This window comes from Syngnathus typhle, linkage group LG8, assembly GCF_033458585.1.
Source record: "Syngnathus typhle isolate RoL2023-S1 ecotype Sweden linkage group LG8, RoL_Styp_1.0, whole genome shotgun sequence".
Classification (NCBI taxonomy): Eukaryota; Metazoa; Chordata; class Actinopteri; order Syngnathiformes; family Syngnathidae; genus Syngnathus; species Syngnathus typhle.
In genome coordinates, this window is record NC_083745.1 from 14,370,042 (window position 1) to 14,391,554 (window position 21,513).

Below are 21,513 nucleotides of genomic sequence, written 5' to 3' on the forward strand. Positions count from 1 at the left end.
AAACGCCCTGTTGGCATTTTCGTTGCAATATGTGCCTCTTTCTGTGCGTTTAGATTTTGTGGGTGAGTGTTTTTGTGTGTTTGTAAAATGAGCTTGCTGAAAGATAAGAACGGCATGGCGGTTGCGACCCGGGTGCCTCTCTGTCTCGATGCGGCGTCCATCAAACATCGCCTCTCTTCAATCAGCACATGTGAACTTGACACCTGTTTTCCATCTGATTGCGCTGGCCGGCATCAGACAGGATTCGTCGGCCAATGTTATCTCGGGAATTCGCCTTTTCCTCTCCGCAACGTCCTCCCTTATCACGCGCGTCATCTCTGCAGGGACGCCTCGCAATCTCTGCTGCGGCCGACGATAAAAGCCTGCGAGGTTCTCTTTTGAGCGTCAACGAGCGGCGCCGCCACACACGCTTGGAGATGGAGGAGCGACAATACAGCGAGATGGACAAGCTGACGATCAAAATGACGCAGAGCTCATTTCCTGTCACATGACCGGCAGAGCGTAAAATTTGATTTTATTTGTGCCGCAATCTTTCCTAATCACTCTCAAATCGACCTGGCAGTGTCATGGAACCTTATTTTCAAATCACGAAGGCTTTGATTTTGATTTTCCTCAGTCACTAATACTCGAGCCTTTGGATCTTTGCTCCCAAGACGCACATGTGTGTGATCAATACTCCTTATTTTTTGATGAGATTGTCTTTCCACAAGCCTCTGTTGTTCGTCAGCAATATTCTCGCTACTTGATCTTGAACTCTCGCTCTTGGATTGTTACTCCTCTGTCCCATACCACAGTGGTCTCCAACGCCTGGGCCGCGGACCGGTACCGATTTGTGGATCATTTGGTACGGGGCCCCACAAGAAAGTATAAATAACTTGCATTATTTTCATCCAGTCATCCATTCATCCATCCATCCATACATCTTCTTCCGCTTATCCGAGGTCAGGTCGCGGGGGCAACAGCTTTAGGAGGGAGACACCTCACTCCCCAGCCACTTCATCCAGCTCATCCTGGGGGATCCCAAGGCGTTCCCAGGCCAGCTGAGAGACATAGTCAGGGCTTCCTGCCGGTGGGGCATGCCCAAAACACCTCCCCAGGGAGGCATCCGGGAGGCATTCTGATGAGATGCCCGAGCCACCTCATCTGGCTCCTCTCAACGTGGAGGAGCAGCGGCTCTACGCCGAGTCTCTCCCGGATGACCAAGCTTCTCCCCCTATCTCTAAGGGAGAGCTCGGACACCCTGCGGAGGAAACTCATTTCGACCGCTTGTATCCAGGATCTCTTTCTTTCGGTTACGACCCATAGCTCGTGACCATAGGTGAGCGTAGGAGCGTAGAGGGTGGCGGCACCACATTCACTCGGTGTTCAGATCGGCTCCCTGACACCTCTGAAGATGACACGCTGTATGATTGGCTGAAAATGCGGTGACATTTAAGATTGTGGTTGGTCTGCTTTGCTAAAATGGGGTAGTTTTTGTTTTTTTGTCACACACATTCACACAGTTGTGTGCGGGAATCGAACTCACAGTGTCGGCACGTAAGACAGGCAAGTGTCCAAACTTTTTGCAAGGAGGGCCATATTTAGTAACGTGAAGGGGCCCGGCCGCCAATATTTTTTTTCGGTTCTCTTCGGGGGGCGTGCTAATGGGACGTCGAACGCCGCGCACTCCCTTCTCTTCCGGGGGGGTTGTGCTAATGGTATGTCGAATGCTGCGCGCTCGCTTCTCTTCCGGTGGGGGGCTAATGGGACGTCGAACGCTTCGCTTGATTTCATTTGTGTGGCGGGCTCCATCTAGTGTTGAGACTGAGAATTGCAACAGAGTTAAAGTCCCAATGATCGTCACACACACATCTGGGTGTGATGAAATTTGTCCTTTCGCGAAGAATACTTCTAAAAAGAATGTGCAGTTGGTGATTATTCTATTTATTGATGCTGTCAACATTTAATTTTGATTTGTGTTTTCTAGAATTGTTTTGAGAAATCGTGACGTCATTAAACCCCCTATCCGTGAAAATATTGCCTGACAAAAATCCTGCCCGTGGTGCTAAAAAGGTCAGGGATCATTGCCATACCGGATAGTCTCTCAGCCATCCTTGTTCCTCAGTCTTTGTACTCCACAGTTTTCTTCAGTCCGTGAGCCTTGCACCTTATTAGCGATGTCTTTGTTGTCTGTCTTCCTCGGCGCTCAATAACTGCTCCGTGCTCCACCAGCTTTCCACCTGGATACGTATTTGCGCTTTGATCCAGACAGGATCGTTGCACCTTGAGCCTCAATCCTTGAGCCACAGTTTCCTTAGTTTCCTTTTTTCTGCTCTTATTTTTTGAATTTCCTGTCACCTTTCCCTGACTTTGCTGCACCAGCCGCACTCCTCGATAGTCACGACTGAAAAGTCGTTCCCGAACATTTGCTCCTGGCTTCTTGTTCCCCCTCTGTCTTTTTGCCTCTCTCTTTGCTTCTCCACCCTATTGGATATATGCTCGTCACTCCTGGCTCCTCAACCCTTTCAATGTTTGATTTTCACTTTTCAAGCTTTGATCTTTGCCCTAGTTCCTCAGTGCCAGGAGTTGAAGGGCTCCTTGGAGGCGTCGCTTGGTTTAACTGACTTCTTTTCTTGTTTTCTCTCCAGTTGCCCGCTAAATATGCAATCTGCCGTCACTGCGCGCTCGCCTCCCGACGGCATGCGGCGAAGCCCGACCCACCGCTCGGACCGTGTCCCCATCGAGCCGTCCCTCCAGGGTCGCCACGATGATGACGTTTTCTGTATGCAAACCGCAACGATGTCATCAAACGGCACCACACCCCGCCGAGAAGACACCGGACAGCAATCCCCGGCGCCGTGTCAGCGGCGGCGACAAGGCGAGGAGCAGCAGGTGGCGCGGCTGCTGCTGCACAAAGCGCAGGAGCATCTCCGGGCCTCGGCGCGGAGGCGGCACGAGGAAGGCTGCGGCGTCCCATGTGGCGGCCCGCTGGTAGCGCAGGCCAGAGAAACTGTTTGTTTCCTCAACCTTGGCGCGGGCGGAGCCGGTAAGGCCACGCACACTCACTTATTACGAGAGCCAGACCAATAATCAGACCTCAAAAGACGCTCTCGTTGGACAAAAGAAAAATCATTGTCCGGTTCTAGCCTCGCACAAAATGGCCACAATGAAAACGAAAAAAATGGAAATTCATTTATTTCTTAAACACGACAAAAAAGATACCAAATAGCCCGTCGCTCCATGGTGGTTTTCACTGTACAAAGAATATATGAATATATAAACATGATATATGGATATAAATATATGGAATTCTAAAAGTGACCAAGTTGAAGAACAGAAATGATGTACGTCTTTTTTCTTCTTCTTTTTCCCCTTGTTTTTGTATGACGAACGCCGTCACACTCTCTTTGTGCTCGCCAACGCCAAGATGGCTACGGTGTTGACGACTTGTCAGCCAAAAAACAGTGTGTGAGTGCGCGTGTGTGCGTGCGTGTATTCTCGCGCTCCACGTTGTTTTTTCAAAAGTTGCCAATGGTCACTACGGCGTGCAAAGGAACCAAAAAAGAGTGTAGGACACAAGGAGGGAAGGACACAAGGAGAGAAGGAAGCGCTCATCTGATTGATTCTCATCTGATTTGACGAGTGGCGCCACCGCGCGGGCTGGCTGTTGAAACAAGAAATAAATGTCTCTATGTTGTATCCTCACCGTGCCTCGCCGCGCACTCTGTGTGTCTACGCAACAGAGACCGTCCCCCAAGCTGCATCCCCGTCTCGCAAGATAAGCCCCCCCCCCTTCCCAAAAAAAAGAAGCCCTTGACTTGCTGCTCAATTTGGGGACTTTGTTGTGCGTTTGTAATTGTGTGCTCACGCCGGGCGCAAATTTAACTTTTGGGGCCACGGGATGGCATCAAATGACAATGACGCAAACGTGAAAATTTGCTCCTTTGCAAATGTGAATTGCGAGAGCCGCTCGGTGTCGAACCAAGGGTGGCACGTTGCTTGTTTTGTTTGTTTGGCTGCAAGACGCGCTGCGAAAGACTTTCTCTTATCAGGTTCCATGAGGCGCGGAGGAAGCAGTTTCATGTCGGCCGTGCAAACCAGAGAGAAAGCCCTTGCGCGAGATTGACAAGGTAAGAGCCCTGGAATTAAAATGGACCAATTCTTGAATTCTTCAAGCTGTTTGTGCAGAGACACTCAATTGGTTTGGGGGGATATTTATTTTTCGACTTTTCAGGATGCCGCCAAGTGATTTTGTTCATGACAATGTGGCCGCTGCAGCTCATGTCTGTTTCTGCTCACAAGACGAAGGTTAAAAGGATTGAGCAGCTTCTCGAGGTGTCACCAGTGACTTCCTTGCTAGCTTCCAAGGCCGTGCGACGATCTCGTGGCGTCAAGAATACTTTGTGAACGTTTTGCGCCGACGTCGTGGTCTCTTGGTCGGGCTTGCTAATGAAAGGCTATTTATAGGCTGCTGGCATTTGATGACATTCAGTGGCGCCGCGGCGCTCCAATTACAAGACTCGGGTTATGAGAAGCTTGCCGTGGGTAGAAAGGACTCGCCGCGACGCGTCATCGTCTCCAAAAACACACATTTGCACGCCACAGCAAGGACACTTTTGAGTTTCCAAGATGTCCGACAGACTTGACTTGCACGCACAAGCCCTCTAATTAATTAGTTAGTTAACTTTGCCAATTTTGTTTTTGAGCTTACTAAGGCGACATGAAATAAGTGCGGCCCAACAAGTTGTTTTAGTTTTAGTCATTGGAACCGTCTTTGGACTTTACGCCACTGCATTTCTTTGGAATGAGAATCCTAACAGGTTTCCCGAAGCGAGAAATCCGCATCGGGTGCGGGTCGTGACATCGCTGTGCTTGAACGCTGCTCTCCTAACATCTGGCACCACAAACTGCAGCTGCTCAACAAAATGTTTGACTTATCTCACGTTGTTCTTTTTTAAGAGGTGTTAGGATACGGATTTTAGCTATTGATCTGACTCCAAATTGTGATCAACACTTAACACAAGAATTGTTATGTCCAAATCCACACACTGTCGCACCTAACAATTTTGCGAGTTTGTTCTGTCAAAGAGAAGACCAGTCCAGTAGATCAATTAGGCCGAATTTACCAACTGTTTAATCCTGACAAAGCAAGCTAATACAGGTGCCTGGGTCCCGGGTCCTTAACACCAAAATACTCGTGTGCCTTCGTGACCATCAAAGACAACACATTCTTCCGGGTTGCCCAGTTTTAAAGAAACACAATATGAATATTCAAGCATGCAAAATATTGTGTGGTGATTGGTCGATGGTTGATGGTCATCTCCTTCTCGTTTGGGTTTTCCCCTGCTCAGCACAGGTGTCTGGACCACAAAGACGAGTTGTTATTCGCGTTCCTCATCGGCCTTGAGATATCCTCCCTTTCTGGACATCCTGTTCCACAATACTTTGAAGAAAACCAATTAATGTGGCCTGCACATTCCTTTCCACCACACGAGTACACTACTACTGAAAATTATGTTGACATGATTATAAGTCTAGCGCTGCCTTAACCAAATGTGTTTGCAGACTGCCGAAAGTACATTTCCCTTTAGAGGCTTTGTTTTTACGCTGGCCTAGTAAAACTTGTTTCCTTAGCAAAAGACAGACATGTAGGGACTGGAAGTTTGCGCTTAAGGTTTTGTGCTTTTGTTATTATACAAACACATCGTGTATCGAAATGTCTATGTAATCATAGGTGGCGTTAATACAATTGTCTGGGTGACCGCTCGCATTGATTGAGCCTTCACTTTGACTGACATGCGCAAATGTTAATAGATTTGATTTCTCTGCACAATGGGTTAGGTCCGTAGTTTTGGAATGTGATTCTCTGCCCCACACATGACGTCGAGGTCCGATAGTGTCAGTGACATCAAACATCCTCGCACTGGCACGTGGGCGGTTGAGTGAGCCAGCGAGTGCGTGCGGGTATGGAGCAGTGATTGAGTGTTGCTGTGCTGCTGGAATGGTCACTTTGTGTTGGCTGGCAGTCGTTTTGCATTTTGCAGGATTACTCCGTCGCTCATGCTGACCAATTAGGATTATCCACATGGGCAGATGCGCCTTACGTCCGCCGTGGCAAAGCATCTTATTTTAAATGAAATACACCCAACGACCACAGAGTGTCACTAGAACTCAACGTAACTGATTTGACTTTTGACCATATTGCTGGCAATTTTGTATTGAACTGTGAAATGTTGTAAACAAGAAATCGGTGTTTGCAATGCTTAATCAACTCATAAAGGTTGCTTCAAATCATTCTTGTCTTTATTCATGCAAGACGGCTTGCCACGTTTCGCACATTGGACGTTCTTGTTTCACATTTATTGATTATTCCCTTGTAACTGTTCAGAGTAGCGTTTTGTTTTCCAGACGGTGACACGGAGAACTTCACCAGGTCTGGACCGTCTTGTCCGACACAAACTTGCCGTGAGGCTCCAAAGCTCCGACGGGAAGCAGAGCCAAGAAGACTGGCGTCTCAGCACCTTCTTCAGGAGACTTGGGGGCTTTGGAGCCCGCCATGTCGGTGCGCACCCAGCCGGGGCAGCACGCGTTTACCAGGATCTGAACAGAAGCATTCGTCAAGAGGCGTTCTGACATTCTTGCTCACGCGTGCTCGTTACCTGATCGTTTGCTCTCTCTTTGGACAGACGTCTCGCGTGGATCATGGACAGAGTCTGATTGAGCAAACGTGCAGAAAAACAAGACAACAAAACATCACCAGTCAAGAACCCGTTGAGGTATTACACATGAGGTATCCCTACAACAGTCCAAATAATTTTGACCAAAGCCTTCTTTCTTTACTCCCCAGAATTCTGTCATTATTCTCCTTACCCACCCTTCACTTCCTGCATACGTCCCAATACTTTTGTAGAAACCCTGTTTTCCCCCTTCCATTGAGTTCTAATGAGCCCGAATACGTTTTGTCCTCTTTTTATTAGGTGTCTCATTACTTATGTCCGATACCCCACTTACACGTTTTGTGCGCATGTCTCCATGCTTTTGTCCAAACTTCTTGTTTTTCTTCACTTCACCTGACTAATTTTGATTATAGGACGCATTTTTATTGACTGCGTCTCAACTCTTTTGGTTCCCATTTTCTGTTCCCCTTGATTCCCAATACTTTTACCACCATTTTTTTTTTTTTTACACATTTTCTGTCCCAGCACTGTCTCCCCTGACATCGTCTTAACATCTCACCACAAGTGTCCCAGTACTTTTGTCTCCACTCCACGCTACTCCGCCCTTTGTTACGTTGTACGTGTCCAAATAGTTTTGTCATCACGCCACCTTTTCTTCACTATTCACATCCGGTAGGTGTCCCACCGTTTTTATTGTGTGTCCCAAAGGTTTTGTCCAAATTCCAATCCCCAAAACTCTTTCAAATGGCGGGGCACGGTACCGTCACGCCGATCTTGGAGACTCCGTAGGCCGTGTCAGGCCATCCCGCCTGCTTGTGCCGGTCGTCCTTGGCGAGCTCGACGAAGTGCGTCATGAGAGTTGTCAACTCGTCTTCAGTGATGTCGTCACTGCGGAAACGTCTCTGCAGCTCCTCACTGCACTTGTGCAGGCTGCGCACGCTCACAAAGCTCGACACGTTCACTACACGGCCTGAAAAAGGCAGAAGCAGCGTGGAGTTTCAAGGAACTCAGACCTTCAATGTGAGCTCAGAGAAGCGTGCGGCTCCGTACCTCCGCATTTGATGAGCGGCAGGAAGTGGGTCAGCATGTCCCGTGTGGCAAAGTAGTTGGTCCGCAGCGTCACCTCGGCCTGCGTGCCAAACGGCGCCGGGTCGGCCACTGAATGTGGATGGCAAAAAGGAACACTCAACAAAAAGACAGAGTTGGTACTTTACTGGGTAAACAGCATTTCAAAACTGTGTGAGAATTAGCGAGTTGCCCCATAACGAACTACGGACGCATTTTTCGCACTACAAGTCGCACAAGTCAAAAAGATGGGAGAGGAAAGAAAAAAAAAAAAAAAGATCGATCCGATTTTAGAGGGAAATGTTTTGAACTAGAACAGAGAGCAAGGAGAGTGGAGCTCAGACCGGCACCCACAATCCTTGTGCTGAAAGGCCGAATCTCACCAAGCAGCAAATATTTGCAAGTGTGTACACACGGGTTTGGGTCACCATCAAATTTAGTAAATTAATTTCAAGGTTTCTTTGCAACGAGTTACCTTTAAAAGCGATGCCGGCGTTGTTGACGAGCACATCTACGCCGCCGTACGTTTGTTTGAAGAAGTCGGCAGCCTTCGCGATGCTGCTGATTTCATTGATGTCCAACTGGTGGAAGTTGACTTTCAAACCCTCTGCTCTCAAGGATGCTGTGGCCTCCTCCCCACGCCCCCTGCCCAGAAGGGGTGGTCAAAATAATTTTTGAAGTTGAGGTGGCCACATGTGCGGCGTGTGAAAAGACGTACCCGTCCCTGGCGGTGAGGTATACGTCTCCCTGGAATTCCTTGCACAGCGCCTGCACGATGGCCTTGCCGATGCCTTTGTTGGCCCCCGTTACCACGGCGACCTTGCTGGACATCTTCTTGGTCAAGTCGATATGAGGAAAGACAAATGAATGAAAACAATTCACCTGTTCTTTAGTTCGGCTGCGGTGAAATCCAAAGTAATCCCCAGATATTGCGGCACTCGTGTGACTCTTTAACCAATCACGTTTAAAATGGGCGGCACAGCATTTTATTGTCCTTTAATTGGGTGGGCGCAACAAAACTTGCTACTCGCAAAATGTTTGAATGGTTTGATTGAAAACTAATTGTTTATCAAATTAATTGAAAACTACTTTGACAATAGATGGGGCTGTAGAAATATACTTAACTCCGAAAAAATATTGAAAGGTGCACTTGATTACAATTAAAATGTTACATTCAAAGAGAACCATTCCAGCAACGCCCAGATTTGCTGAGTCATGGTGACTGCTATTCTTTGTATAAGAAAAAGACGACTGTCGATCAATTTAACAGATTATGCATTAGAACGTCAAATAAGTGACAAACTGTTTGTAACAATGGCACAATTTATTTGTTTGCAGGTCGAAAATGTTTTGACAATTTTTTTTTAATCTATTTTTTTAATGTCTTTTTTTATCTGAACTTTTTTTATCTAAACAATGTGCATATAAATGCAATAGTAGTTGACCCCAGAATGATATAGAAATAAAATTAAAGTGTTTAAGTGCGCGTATCGCCAGTTCACTTAAGAAAACTTTGAGCCCAACGCATTCTTTGCATTTGGACGCCTGCCAAGCAGCAAAATAAACAGGAAAAGAACCGAGGCCACGAAACAGTTTACATTTTGAATTTGTTCGCATGACACCATCCGATCAACGAGCACGTTTGATCTTACCTTCGCTTACCCAAAAGGACCCTACCCTCCTCTAAAATAACGTCATCGGCATGTTTGTCACAACTATGCTTTCACTTATTCGACGGTATTTTAAAACGTGCATATAGAAACATTTAGTCTATCATATTTTGTGCACTTGCAGAATTGATCATTAGGCATTGCTTTCTTACTTGTAATTGTTGTTATGATGTGCACCGAAGAAAGACTGCTGGATTCCAACCGCGGAAGCAGACCAGAAGTTGAATGCACTTCTGCGCAGTCTCAGAGCGCAGACACGGTCAACCAGCTTTTTTTTTTTCTTTCTTCATTCACACACACATTCACACCGTCACTCACACACAAACCATTCACATTCATATGTGGGAATTGAACTCACGGTGTAGGTGTGGTGTTGTGCTCGATTTGGTTCACCCGTGAGATTTTGTTCCCCCTGCCGCGGGAGCGCGCACGCCTTGTTTGGAAAGCAAAAAACCGATGCCGTACGGCGTCGTACAGCGTCAGCACTAATGTTGTTTTCAATAAAAACATGAAGAACTCACGTTTGCGTCAGTCAATTTTAATTATAAGGATTATTCTCATCAGTTTTCTTTAAGTTCATCCGCGTTCTGCCATTGAAGCGAAGAATATTTCTAAGATACTCAGATACGTCAGTCAATTCTAATTTTTCTAAAGGATTATTCTCATTTGATGCCATCCGCGTTCTGCCATTGAAGCGGGGTGCATTCAAAGACCAGTCGTACAGACGGAACACTCATTCACTTCACCAAAAAGCAACAATATAATTACGTAAGCTCTTTGCATAAACCTCGATGCACAGAAACTCCTCTTTTTGGGTACAGGCTACAAGGAGTGTTTATTACAAGGGAGACTTTCTACTTAATTGTGATCACCATTCATCCATACATTTTATTACTCAGGTATTTTCAAAGCAAATTAATATTGTTGCATTTATTAATTCGCTTGGGACAAAAGGAGCCTTCAGAACTGAAATTTATTCTCAATTATTCATTCAAATCAATTCACTCAAATCATTCTCGTTATGAAAGATTTGATCACAAAACGTGTGGGGCTTTTTCTTAAATGAACACGTTTGACATTGCTATAGTGTCAGCTTTTAATTATATGGCGCTGTCATTTTAAAGCAAATTAATATTTTTTTATGAATAAATTGAAAATACCTGAGTAATAAAATGAATGGATGAATGATGATCACAATTAAGTATAAAGTCTCCTTTGTAATATATACTCCTTGTAGCATGTAACGGTACCCAAAAAGAGGAGTTTCTTTGCATCGACGTTTATGCAAAGAACTCACGTCATTATATTGTTGCTTTTTGGTGAAGTGAATGAGTGTTCCGTTTGCACGACTGGTCTTTGAATGCACCCCCCTTCAATGGCAGAACGCGGATGAATTTAAAGACATCAAATGAGAATAATCCTTTCTAAAAATTAAAATTGACTGACGCAAACGTGAATTCTTTATGTTTTTATTGAAAACAAAATAGTGCTGACGCCGTACGACCGTACGGCATGGGTTTTTCGCTTTCCAAACAAGGCGTGCGCGCTCCCGCGGCAGGGTGAACGAAATCTCACGGGGAAACCAAATCGAGCACAACATCTGCACTCAAGACAAGCAAGTGTACCCCTACACCATCAGGACTCCCTCCCCCAGCTTTTACACTACCAGGGAATGATCCTGTGGGAAGTCCCGACGAATGGATTCATATGTGGACTTAGCTCTGATTAATAAATACCGCTGTTGCATAATATACACGAGGCTGCTTTTACGCCGTTCTTCAATCTTTGTCGCAGGCGCGTTGTGTGACGTAATGTATGGGAACATGCTGCCGTCTCCTGGCCAGAGTTTGAAAACGCAACATCGGGATCTATTTTAAAAGGTGCAGTACCCTTTTTGGTTGCCATGGTAGCAATGCGTTAACTGTGGACTCCAATTGCTGCCAACAATCCTTTATCTTTCTTATGTTGGCCAGAGAATTAAAACGGTTTGAACTGTCTCGTATGTTTTGTGTTGAAATGTGAGCAAATTTGTTGTTTTACTTTTCTTCCTCAATCGCATGAAGGATGTTGAACTTGTCTTTCAATGTCTTCTCTCGATCAAGAGCGTGACAGGAAGCGGCCTCCTGGATTTCCTGCGTCCTTATCGGAAGACAGGAAGAGGATGAAGATGGAGGGAGAGAAAAAGGACCATGGATTTGTTTCCAAGGAGGAAGGAAAAGGGAGTTAGGTTGAGGAGCAGCAGGAGGAGGAAATGCCTCCAGATATCAGGTGACAGCTTTGAATACAAAGACCTCTGAGAACTTTCCCACCTCTAGAGAGCGCCGTCACCAGAACGTGAGTCATTTGCCTTGGTCATAATAGACCAGGAGAAGTTCTCGCTTGACTTGGACCAGCATTTTCATTTTTTGCATCATCTTTAGTAGAGCAGCAAGTCACAAATGAACCAAAGTAATGACCCCAGTTTGACACCATCTCAACATTGTAAACATGAAACAAGTGTTAATGGGAACTGGAGTTGCAACGATGGCACAAACGCAACTGGCTAAGAGCAGCATCTTGTCTCGTCACCTTCAACTTCCAAAGCTAAAACTTGAACGTCTTGAACGTTAGCTCATGATAAGATTTCTTATAATGTCACTTCCTGTGGGGGCGTGACCTCCCCCTCCTCTCCTGCCTATCCCGCTGCCCCTCCTCCTTGGTTTTAAAAGAAGGTGGCAGGCGCACGAGCCCCCACTCATTCAAGCAGCAGTCATGAGAGCCGTGAAGGTTCTGCTTGTGCTTCTGGCCTTTGTGCTGAACACTCGTGGCGACGTGAGGGCCCGAGACCCCGAGGTGGAGCGGGAGGAGGATGAGCAAGGGGATCGGGGGGGCACGGTAAACGTCATAGGTGCCACCAAGGAGGCCCCCCCAATAGGAGGGAACTACCCAGCCCGAAGCGGGTGAGTCCATCGAGTCGACAACAGCATCCTCAGGGTCTTGTGCGTTTCAGACCCCGGGAACTGCTGCCCGTTGATTGCGCAATAGACTTTGGGATGTCTGTCAGCATCCGATCAGGATGTTCCTTTGTTCGCACTGTCCAGGAGACGATGCTGTTAGTGATGAATCCTTCATGCCCAATTTGCAACTTGGAACTCGAGCGTTGTTGTTTGCTGACATTCCAAGCGTGTGGCGCCACGACTGTGAGGAAGCAGGAAGTCCTTGCGTGTTTTGACTGCTAGCGTCTCGCTCACGATTGCCACCCACAGAGAGGCTTTACGAGCCTCCCTCCGGGTATTAGACAGGCCCGCCCGTCACAGCACTTGATGCAGCTGCTCTTGCCGTGGGGGTTCATCAGGTCGAAATCGTGCTCCAGCGCCACCCTCGGCTCAACTTGATCCTGAACTTGGACACTCTAGTGATGAGCACGTCTGCCTCACAGTTATCAAGTCCCTGTTCGATTCTGTTGCAGAGCCTTTCATTTTTCCTCGTCCCACCTTGCGCAAATTGAATGTTTGCGTTCTTGAAAACAAAATATATCCGGAGGGGTGAATGTGAGTGGAAGCAGTCCAGGTTCGATTGGTCTCCAGCTCAGCCCCAACAGAAGTGCGATTGAGAATGGAACCTACAAGCCCCCCGCATTCTTCTCAAAACACTGATGATGTTTGCAGTCATTGGAGGGAGGGGAGGCGCTCACTCGTGTGTTGACGTGTGCGTCACTCTGCGTCAGGTGTTTGGACTAAAAAACAAGAGTAGATGTCACCGCGACTGACGTGTTTTGGCGGTGCCTCGCGGAGGACACGCCAACCTTGAGGAATAGACGGAAACGCCAAAGGACTCTTCATGTGGCTTTTGCTGGCTTCCAAAGGGTTGACACCCACTCTGCCACTAGAAGATGACAGGAAATTGTCTCCCGCTTGATCTCTGCAGGAAAGCAACATTGTCAATAATGACATTCCTCTGCTTTCTCAGTCATCGGACTTTGAATGATGGCAACGTTTCAAATACTGAAGCGGCAGCTTCTACTCTGCCGAACCCATCAAAACTTTTGTCGAGTGGTTTGAGTGTGGGATTGTTCCTCCCCGTGATGCCCCTCCAAAAGGAAGTGCAAGAAACAATGGAGGAATAAAAGTCCGAAGTCACGTGTTTTGACACGTTTAGCCAAGCTGTTCAAACTATATGCAGCGTTTGGATCCGAGTGTTGCCGCCGTAATCACAATGAACCCCCGCAACTGTTTTTCACGTGTGCCTTCTGCAGGAACTGGTGTGCATTTGTGCAGAAGCGTATGGTCACAGTGGCGGCGGCGTGCGGGACGGAGAAATACACTATCAAGTCCCAAAGTCCGTGTCCCAGCGGAACACCGGACTGTCATCTGGTCATGTAAGCCTCGCAACCACAAGGCGCCCGCGGCTCGGCTCCCCGAACCTCGGCAGCAGAGACTCGCGCTCCACCACGCTCTCGCTCTGCGTGCGTGTGCGCAGGTACAAGCTGTCCACTCGGCCGCTCTACAAGCAGGAGCGGAAGGTGACCACGGCTCTGTTGTGGAGATGTTGTCCGGGTCACGGAGGAGACAACTGCGACGACACGGGTGACTTCTTGTCTTCCGTAGCATCATCGTCATAGCAACAAGCTGTCAAGCGTTACATCTTTTCAATGTGTCGCGGTTGTCCGAGTCCAATGTCGATTACCTGCTGTTATTGTGATTTATGCTCTGTTGATTGGCTGAGACAAATCACACGAGCCCGTTTGAAAACACGATTACGGGTACGACTCATGTCCTTTAGAGGTGATTGGGGTCCATTTCCATCATTTGAGAACCGTTTACGTTTTAAAATCGAACGGTCAAATTGTTGAAAATGAACTTTGGGGTTCCTCAAGGTTCTCTTTGAGGACCAATAGTATTGGTCCAATACTATTTTGCCGCCATACTGTATTCACCTAAAACGTCTCGTGTACACTTTTTTCGGCGATTAGAATGGATTTTTTAAGGAAATGTATTTTCTGCCTGTGACGTTGACACGAAACACGCACACACGCATGGGTCAGTCAAAACATGGGGCTAAAAAAAGTCTTTCTGAACAGGGCGTTTGTATCCATTGGGTTCTATTTTAAATTCTATTGCTTTTCTCTTTGTCCCCGACTTGAGTCTTGAGTCTATCCGTATCTGGTAGCAGTTTAATTTCGTACAGCCTTCTTTTGTGGGAAAGAGTAATGTTTGCTTGGAGTCCGGAGAAGGATATCCCGAAAAGGAGCCGGATGTCAAAAAATGTGACTTCCTGTCAGGACTTATTTTGGGCGCTCGCTAGCTCATGTGATTGTGACGTCTCGTTTGTGCTTTTACACGTTGACCAGATTTCGAAACAAACTAAATGGGAATATGTCGACTTGTCTTTGACAGTGGCTGATGCACAGAACGACTCAACGAGCTCCGAAGTCCGGAGAGCGGCCGCCTTTCCCCATGCTGCTGGTATGGATGAGCGGTCGCCAATCACGATCGCCCGTCGCGGTCGTTCATCTCGGTCCTTCGTTTCGGTTGCCCATCGCGGGCGTTCATCGCGGTTGCCCATGGCGGTAGCCCATTGCGGTCGCGTTACATTTGGACAAACGAGCTATTCTCTCGCGTTCAGGCTTCTCGCTAGATGCTTTGTGCTTGGGAAATAATGAAAATGGCTGGAAAGGCAGAAGTAACCCGAAGCGACCCGCTCGCTCCCACCACACCTCTAATTCAAAGCACTTCCTGACCCAAAGTTATCCACCTTTGCAGAGACGCTGGACAATCAGAGGAACTCCAAGTCATGAAATCCAGCCAGCGTGACTCCATGAGCAAATTCTTTAGCTTTTTTTTTTTCTTCTTCTCACTATTAAGGCCAGTCTGATCCTGCACTATTTTCAGACCCCGATTACAGGCGGGTGCTTTCTCAATGTGAACGCCGCCATTCCCAAAAAAAGTCAGCCTTGAACATTTGGTTCTGACCTAAACAGATATCTGGTGATATCTTACCTTGCTCAAGGCCAGGCTACTCGCATCTCAAACTTGTGATTACATGCTTGTCCGTACTCCCATGCTCAAAGAATTCGCTGCCGGAAGTGGCTTTCAAGAGTCGACTTGAGCCTTAAACCGCAAGTCCACACTTTTGCAGTTTGAGGTCCACTTCAAAGCCTCCCCTTGCTGTGCCACTGCCCGACAATATCAACGTTCCCTTAAGCTAATGTCACAAGCGGGATTCGAACAACCGCTAACAAAGTGTACTACAATCTGAACCCTAACCCTGGGGTAGGATGAAACCTCGGACTGTTTCCGAAACTATGGTCAACTCCTGCCTGCAGCATATTATGTCCTCAGTATACGTATAGCATGTGAAGAATGTAAACCATAGGTACACAGAAAATCTACACACGTATAAACTGGATCTGTCTTTCAGGCGTACTTCCCCAGCAACAGCACAGCGACCCAAACAGACAGCAGAACGACCACCAGGGCTCGGTCAACATCAGTCACGGTCAGCTTCCTGTCCGTGCAAACAATCGGGTCCACTCTCAACACCACGACAGCGCTCAAGATCCTGCCTATGGAGCAAAGCAAGACAGCGCTCAAGATCCCGTCTACGGACCAAACCAGGACCGTGCTCAAGATCTCGCCTACAGACCAAGGCAGGACCGCGCTCAAGATCCCACCCACGGACTAAATGGAGACCATCAGGCACATGTTGCGCATCAGGACCACGCTCAGCATCCAAACCAAGTTTTGCACCCTGTCCAAGTTCAAGATCAGGACCCCACACAGCAGCCTTCCCATGTACAGTATCCCGTCCAGGTCCAGGATAGGGACCCTGCTCAGAATTCTGCCCATGTCCGTGTCGAGGAGGGCAACCTCACACAGCGTCCCGTTCATGTCTGGACTCAGGAACACATGCCACAACCTGCTAGAGAACCCAAGCAGCCAGAGCACCTTCGTCCCGGTAAGTGCGAATGTACCAAATGTTTGCTTGACGTACTCTTCTCATTTGACAAATAGACGAATCCAGGTGCCGGTGCGCGCGTTGCTTTTTTACGCACTTCACGGGAATATGAGAGGGATCAATGAGTGGCTCGTCAGGGAAGCGGACAATCAAATTATTGCGAAGCGGCTCTCTAACAGAACCGCTTTCCGATTCTCATCACTACTCACCGTCTGTCAGATTTTTAACTAGGGGTTTAAATTGTCTTTTTTTTTTTTTTAAAGAAGAAAAATCCCAAAAGAGGAAAACGTTTCCCAAGATCATAATGATAATAAATATTATAAATCAAGGCCTTTTTGTGTGCTCTTCAGGTGCATACAAGGAGGCGGAGCCAGGGTCTGGTTCCACAGTCCCCGCAGCAGAGGTGGCTCTCCCCCACATGGTGGCGCTGCTGACATTGCAGTTGCAGCCCTCCCTGCAGCTCTTCAACCGCTCGCTGGAGCAGCTCGGCCGGCGGCTGGACGACCTGACCCGAGACGCGGCCCAGCTGGAGGCCGCCCGGCGCCGGGAATGGGCTGAGCGTGCCGACTACGAGCAACGACTGAACGCCAGGGTAGAGCAGAGCGTCCAGCAGGTGGCGACGCTGCACAGGCGGCTGGAGAGCGCCTTGCGCTCCCAGCAGGCGATGCTGCACCACAACATCAGCAACGTCAAGAGCTACCTCATGGTATCGTTTCTTTTCTCCAACTTTTGGGAGTCTTTCTTTGAGCCATGAACTTTTGCAAACCTAATTTGTGACTTTTCACACCGATGACTTTTGGACTTGTTGCCGTCAGGTCAGCCTGCAGGCCATGAACACCACCTTGGCAGAGCTCAAGCTGGACCAGGCGGTGGGGCATGAGCAGGAGCAGGGAGAGCAACAAGAAGCCGAAGTGGAGGCACCCCTGGGGGAAGTGCGGCTGGCAATATCGCAGACGTCAGCTGTGTGGGAGGCCATCGGGCGTCTGGACAACATGGTGCTCAATACCACCGTCAGGGTTAGCCGCCCATTCCTTTCTGTGTTTGGCGCTACCTACAGCCCGAGCTAGTCACTTTTCATCTACTTTTTGACTTTTAGAATTTGTAAACGTGGTTAATGTTGAGTCTTTCGATTTTTTTTTTTTTACTCCATTCTTGCTTTTTTGTCACTTTTCTTTTACCATTATGCCTTCTTTTTTCTTCACTCTGTCATGTACTTTTTGGCTGTTTCTGCTGCTGACCTTTGACTATTCCTTTCATAGTTTGACTTGCTGATTTGTTTTCCAAACGTGGCGTGGCTTCTCGTCTTTGCTATTCGCAAGGCAGTACGGCGTTTGTGTTGCCCGTTCAGGTGGACGAGCTGGCGGAGGACCTGGCGGCGACTCGGGGCGGCGTCGAGCAGGTGCGTCGTGACGCCGGGGCGCTGGGCGAGCGCCTGGAGGGCACGGCGCGCGCCGGCCAGGTGCTGTTCATGGAGACAGGCCTGGAAGTGGAGGCGGCCAAGGTGGCGGTGCTGGAGCGCGTGGAGCAGCTGGCGGGCAACCTGAGCCAGCAGGGCCGGCGGCTGCACGAGATGGACGTGGACGTGGACTACCTCTACAGCTTCCTCTACAAGAACAACACGGTGTCACCTTCGCCGTCCCAGTGTGACTGTGGGCATCTCGACGAGGTGGTGGCCCGGCTGGAGGTGGGCGTGACCAATGCCACAGAGCTGGCCAATGAGAACCGTCTGACTCTGGAGGAGCAGGACCGGGAGGCAGCCATGGAGGCGCTCCAGAGAAGCTTGCAGCAGGTATGGCATAAGCAGCGGACCTCCGCTGTGGCCAGTGCGTGTGGAGCAGGGGTGGCCAACCAGTCAGAGACTAAGAGCCACATCATACACATGACCCCCCCCCCCCCCACACACACACACACACACACACACAAACATGCACACACACACACACACCCCTCTGCTCAGCCAAATTTATTGTGTGACATTATTATGTCACGCACCAACATGATAATGACAAATTGACTCCTACAGTACTAAAACCACAGACCAAAGACCACATTATCTCACACAGACAAACTCTCAGTTCAACAAATTCCACAAACAAAAACATAAGTTTTTTCACTGACTATATATGTGTGGCGGGACAGACCATTCGTTTTAGTTTGTCGTTTTCAGGAGACAAGATTTCACGTCTCTGAGGCATATTTTAACGAACTCCACTTCATTGTATGGCTTTTTAGCCCATGCAATGTTCCAAGCCAGTTGAAACAATGCAAGTGTGACCGTCTCTGAGTGCTTCGTAATTTTTTTGAAAAACTGTACCTATTTTTCTGCCTGACTTTTCAAAGTCTCCAAAACTTTTCTTGCGAAATTCAGTCCCTTTTGCAAAGTCCTTATTGATATTGGCATGAAGTGAGCTGAAGTGGCGCTGACTATTTGAAGCTTTTAAGTGCGCCAATGACGTCCGACATATCAGGCAGAATGGCTTGCCATAGCGTTCAACAAAAAACAACTTTAACTCTGTTAAAAACGTCCTGTGTTCATCGTCATATATTCGTTTAGCTGTGCATTTTTTTCCTTGCCTTTTTGGCAAGCGTCTTGTCAGCTTTTCTGGACCTAATGGGCCCCCGTAGTCACAGTCGCCATTCATTAAAAAGCCAGCAAAACCAATCGCTCTGTTTGTCCCTCCTCCTATGCGGGATTTTACTTCACGCGCATGCGCGTTTGACCAAAATACCATATTGAACTCAAGCGAAGCAAATACGCACGAAAAATAAACACAAATGTTGATATGAACGTAAAAGAGCCCCATGCGGCTCGCGAGCCGCGGGTTGGCCACCGCTGGTGTGGAGCATTTGTCTTGCTTTGCTGTTATCTTGTGGCCGCTGTGAAACGTTTTCAGGCCGCATCAGGGCCGGACTGCTTGTTGCACTGATTAGCGTGTTACATTTTACTTGGTGGGATGAGAGGACTTCTACTGTTTGCCTTTCCACTTGAGTATATTTTTGATGATTCCTCTTAAAGGAAGTTCTTTCACAATGGCTTAACCACACTACATTCATTCAAGGGGGCCTTTGTGGTTTACGTACTCTAATTGTCTAATTGTCAGGTGAAGGACTGGATGACGTCAGAGCAGAGGCGGACAACGGCTCTGGAGTCGAGCGCGCGGCCGCCGGAGGCCCGGGACGGCGCCCCAGAGGCGTCCGACGGGAAGCTGTGGGGGGAAATGAAACGCGCGTCGGCCGAGATGAAGCGTCTGTCAGCGTCGTTCAACTCGCTGGTGAAGGACGCCACCCGCCACAGCGAGGTCCTGGAGACCCTGCTGGGCGAGGAGGTCCTGGAGTTCCTGGAGTGGCCCGTTCTGGACCAGGAGGCGCACTCCATCCCGGCACTCAAAGAGCACCTGAGGGTGCTCGAGCAGAAGCTGGGTAGTCGCAACCTGGCCGCCCACACAGGCAATGAGCGGGGTATGCTTGGCTTCTGACAAGTCTCGGACGTGATTTGACGTCTTCAAAAAATGCAACGTAGTAAGAGTATGTGCGGTTGCATCCGTCTGTCCCTCCCCCTGCCGCTCGGTCCGCCCCCGGGATGGCCTTAAGTGGGTGTCCCGCCCGGGGCCCGAAGCGTTTGTTTTGAAAGAATTAGTGTTCAAAGCAGGCCATGCCCACCTTGCATACCGCAGCTAGGAATGATGGAATAGGACCCCAGTTCTATTTTGTAGGTTTTCCCTCCTGAACTGGGGCCATGATTGAGAGGGACGGCCGGGGGCATTCGTATTGCGCCGCTAGAGGGGAAATTCTTGTATTCTTGCGCCCATCGCTAAAGTGCGGTTGCTTGTTGCGGCTTCAGTGGAGAGCTGATTTTTTCCTTTTTTTCCGCTGCCAATAGTTTCAAGGTTGTAACCCAAAACTATTGTCACCCATGACTGGTGGTTTAGGCAGAGAGTGCTAGTATATGAAGTGCGTCTCTCTGGCCATTGAGCAAGCTGCTGATCCTCACCAGGGTGGTTGAAACTTGAAAATGAAACAGTAGCGTCAACACTTGCTTGCGATTGGGGTGGTCTCAAAGGGAAATACGTGCTTTCCAACTTTTACTTTTTGACTATTTTCACTTTTCACTGACTTTCTCTTTTCGCGGTTGACTCTGGCTTTTGCCATGCTGCCGAAGTGGATTTAAGTGTAAGCGCCATAAGCATGCATGGCCCTTGACTTTGAGCCGGTCATTGCAGGAGATGCGGAGGAGGCGGCCTCAGCGGTTGAGCCTCCGTCCCGGTGGCTGCGCGGCGCTGCGAAGAGCAGAGCAAGACGAAGAACGTCTCGGGAGCATCTGCAGCAGTCCGGCGGAGACAGCGGCAACCTGCAGAAGCTGGAAAGGAGTGTGGAGAAGCTGAAGACAAAGCTTCTCCAAATAGAGGCGGCGCCCTTCTGCCCGGATGGCGTCCATGGCAAGGAGGTGGCGCGGCTCAAGCGGGGCCCGCACAAACACCTTGGGACCTACCAGAACTGAACTTTATTACATATTAAATTGTAGATAAATTATTAGTATTATCATTCATTCATTTTTTGGATTGCTTCATCCTCTCAAGGGCATACTGGAGCGTATCCCAGCAGTCTTTAGGTGGGGGACACCTTGAAGGTGTTGCCAGCCAATCGCAGAGCATACATCAATGTACAACAATTCGCACCTACGGACAAATTGGAGCGCTCAATTGGCCTACTGTGCATGTCTTTGGAATATGAGAGGAAAGCGGAGTACCCTGAATCAAACCCACAACCTCTGAACTCTGAGGCGGACATGCTAACTAGTCGACCACCGTGTTGCCTATTATTATTATTAAGATAAGATAAGATAAGATAATCCTTTATTATTCCCTCAATGGGGAAACTCCTATGTTAGCAGCAGTACACGTAACATATACACACACACACGCATGCGGGGAAGGGGGTAAGATATTAAAATTTAACTTAAAACCCATGCTAGAGAACAAAACAAGGGCAGATGTGAAATTAGTGAAAGTGTTGACCGGTATTACGATTCCGGTCCTGGTTTGGTCCACATGTCAAAAAATTAGCAAAGAAATTAATGATTGTGTTCTAAAATAAAATCAGATGTTTGAAATTGTCTTCAATTGATCGTCAACATGAGCGATTTTACAAACATGACAATTTTGACTGAACTAAAAAAAGTTCAACCC

At 48.2% G+C, this 21,513-nt stretch overlaps 3 protein-coding genes across 19 annotated transcripts in view; 2 read left to right on the forward strand and 1 right to left on the reverse strand.

The window, feature by feature from the left end:
- Nucleotides 1–9,202, forward strand: part of LOC133158450 (pro-neuregulin-3, membrane-bound isoform) — a 153,463-nt gene extending 144,261 nt beyond the window's left edge. For 5 of the 10 annotated variants that reach the window (XM_061285667.1, XM_061285671.1, XM_061285672.1 and 2 more), the window contains 2 exons: nucleotides 2,628–6,755; nucleotides 6,827–7,085. In XM_061285667.1, coding sequence (XP_061141651.1) covers nucleotides 2,628–3,069 — 442 coding nt within the window. In that variant the 3' untranslated portion in view covers nucleotides 3,070–6,755; nucleotides 6,827–7,085. Of the gene's footprint in view, nucleotides 1–323; nucleotides 7,086–7,364 lie in introns of those variants that run through there. The other 5 variants (XM_061285670.1, XM_061285677.1, XM_061285676.1 and 2 more) reach the window with 5 other exon arrangements.
- cbr1 (carbonyl reductase 1) lies at nucleotides 6,265–10,081 on the reverse strand. Of its 5 annotated transcripts, none has more exons than XM_061285682.1 (7): nucleotides 9,750–10,081; nucleotides 8,440–8,552; nucleotides 8,197–8,366; nucleotides 7,707–7,814; nucleotides 7,418–7,626; nucleotides 6,639–6,692; nucleotides 6,265–6,579 (listed from the first exon to the last, which is right to left on the reverse strand). In XM_061285682.1, exons 2-7 carry the CDS (start codon nucleotides 8,550–8,552, stop codon nucleotides 6,406–6,408), a joined length of 828 nt encoding a protein of 275 aa, XP_061141666.1. In that variant the 5' UTR covers nucleotides 9,750–10,081; the 3' UTR covers nucleotides 6,265–6,405. The 5 variants fall into 5 exon arrangements, with proteins under 5 accessions (XP_061141666.1, XP_061141663.1, XP_061141664.1 ...); XM_061285679.1 differs by lacking the exon at nucleotides 9,750–10,081 and adding an exon at nucleotides 9,544–9,675; XM_061285680.1 differs by lacking the exon at nucleotides 9,750–10,081 and adding an exon at nucleotides 9,544–9,675 and having other exon boundaries at nucleotides 8,440–8,555.
- Nucleotides 10,082–10,797: 716 nt separating this feature from the next.
- LOC133158448 (multimerin-2-like) lies at nucleotides 10,798–21,437 on the forward strand. 4 transcript variants are annotated; one of them, XM_061285665.1, is made up of 11 exons: nucleotides 10,798–11,271; nucleotides 11,494–11,659; nucleotides 13,626–13,748; nucleotides 13,850–13,956; nucleotides 14,767–14,835; nucleotides 15,791–16,327; nucleotides 16,678–17,033; nucleotides 17,143–17,343; nucleotides 17,676–18,116; nucleotides 19,429–19,786; nucleotides 20,548–21,437. In XM_061285665.1, the coding sequence occupies exons 2-11, from the start codon at nucleotides 11,643–11,645 to the stop codon at nucleotides 20,823–20,825; spliced, it is 2,487 nt and encodes an 828-aa protein (XP_061141649.1). In that variant the 5' UTR covers nucleotides 10,798–11,271; nucleotides 11,494–11,642; the 3' UTR covers nucleotides 20,826–21,437. The 4 variants fall into 4 exon arrangements, with proteins under 4 accessions (XP_061141649.1, XP_061141648.1, XP_061141650.1 ...); XM_061285664.1 differs by lacking the exons at nucleotides 10,798–11,271; nucleotides 11,494–11,659 and adding an exon at nucleotides 11,736–12,330 and having other exon boundaries at nucleotides 17,143–17,322; XM_061285663.1 differs by lacking the exons at nucleotides 10,798–11,271; nucleotides 11,494–11,659 and adding an exon at nucleotides 11,740–12,330.
- Nucleotides 21,438–21,513: the final 76 nt, after the last annotated feature.

Coding starts and splice junctions, on each gene's coding strand:
- LOC133158448 (XM_061285663.1), top strand. CDS start 12,143: ATGAGAGCCGTGAAGGTTCTGCTTGTGCTTCTGGCCTTTGTGCTGAAC. Junction 14,836..15,790: donor CGCCTTTCCCCATGCTGCTG/GTATGGATGAGC, acceptor TCTGTCTTTCAG/GCGTACTTCCCCAGCAACAG. Junction 16,328..16,677: donor GCCAGAGCACCTTCGTCCCG/GTAAGTGCGAAT, acceptor TGTGCTCTTCAG/GTGCATACAAGGAGGCGGAG.
- cbr1 (XM_061285682.1), bottom strand. CDS start 8,552: ATGTCCAGCAAGGTCGCCGTGGTAACGGGGGCCAACAAAGGCATCGGC. Junction 7,815..8,196: donor CGCCGGCATCGCTTTTAAAG/GTAACTCGTTGC, acceptor ATCCACATTCAG/TGGCCGACCCGGCGCCGTTT. Junction 6,693..7,417: donor TCTCCAAGATCGGCGTGACG/GTACCGTGCCCC, acceptor TTGCTCAATCAG/ACTCTGTCCATGATCCACGC.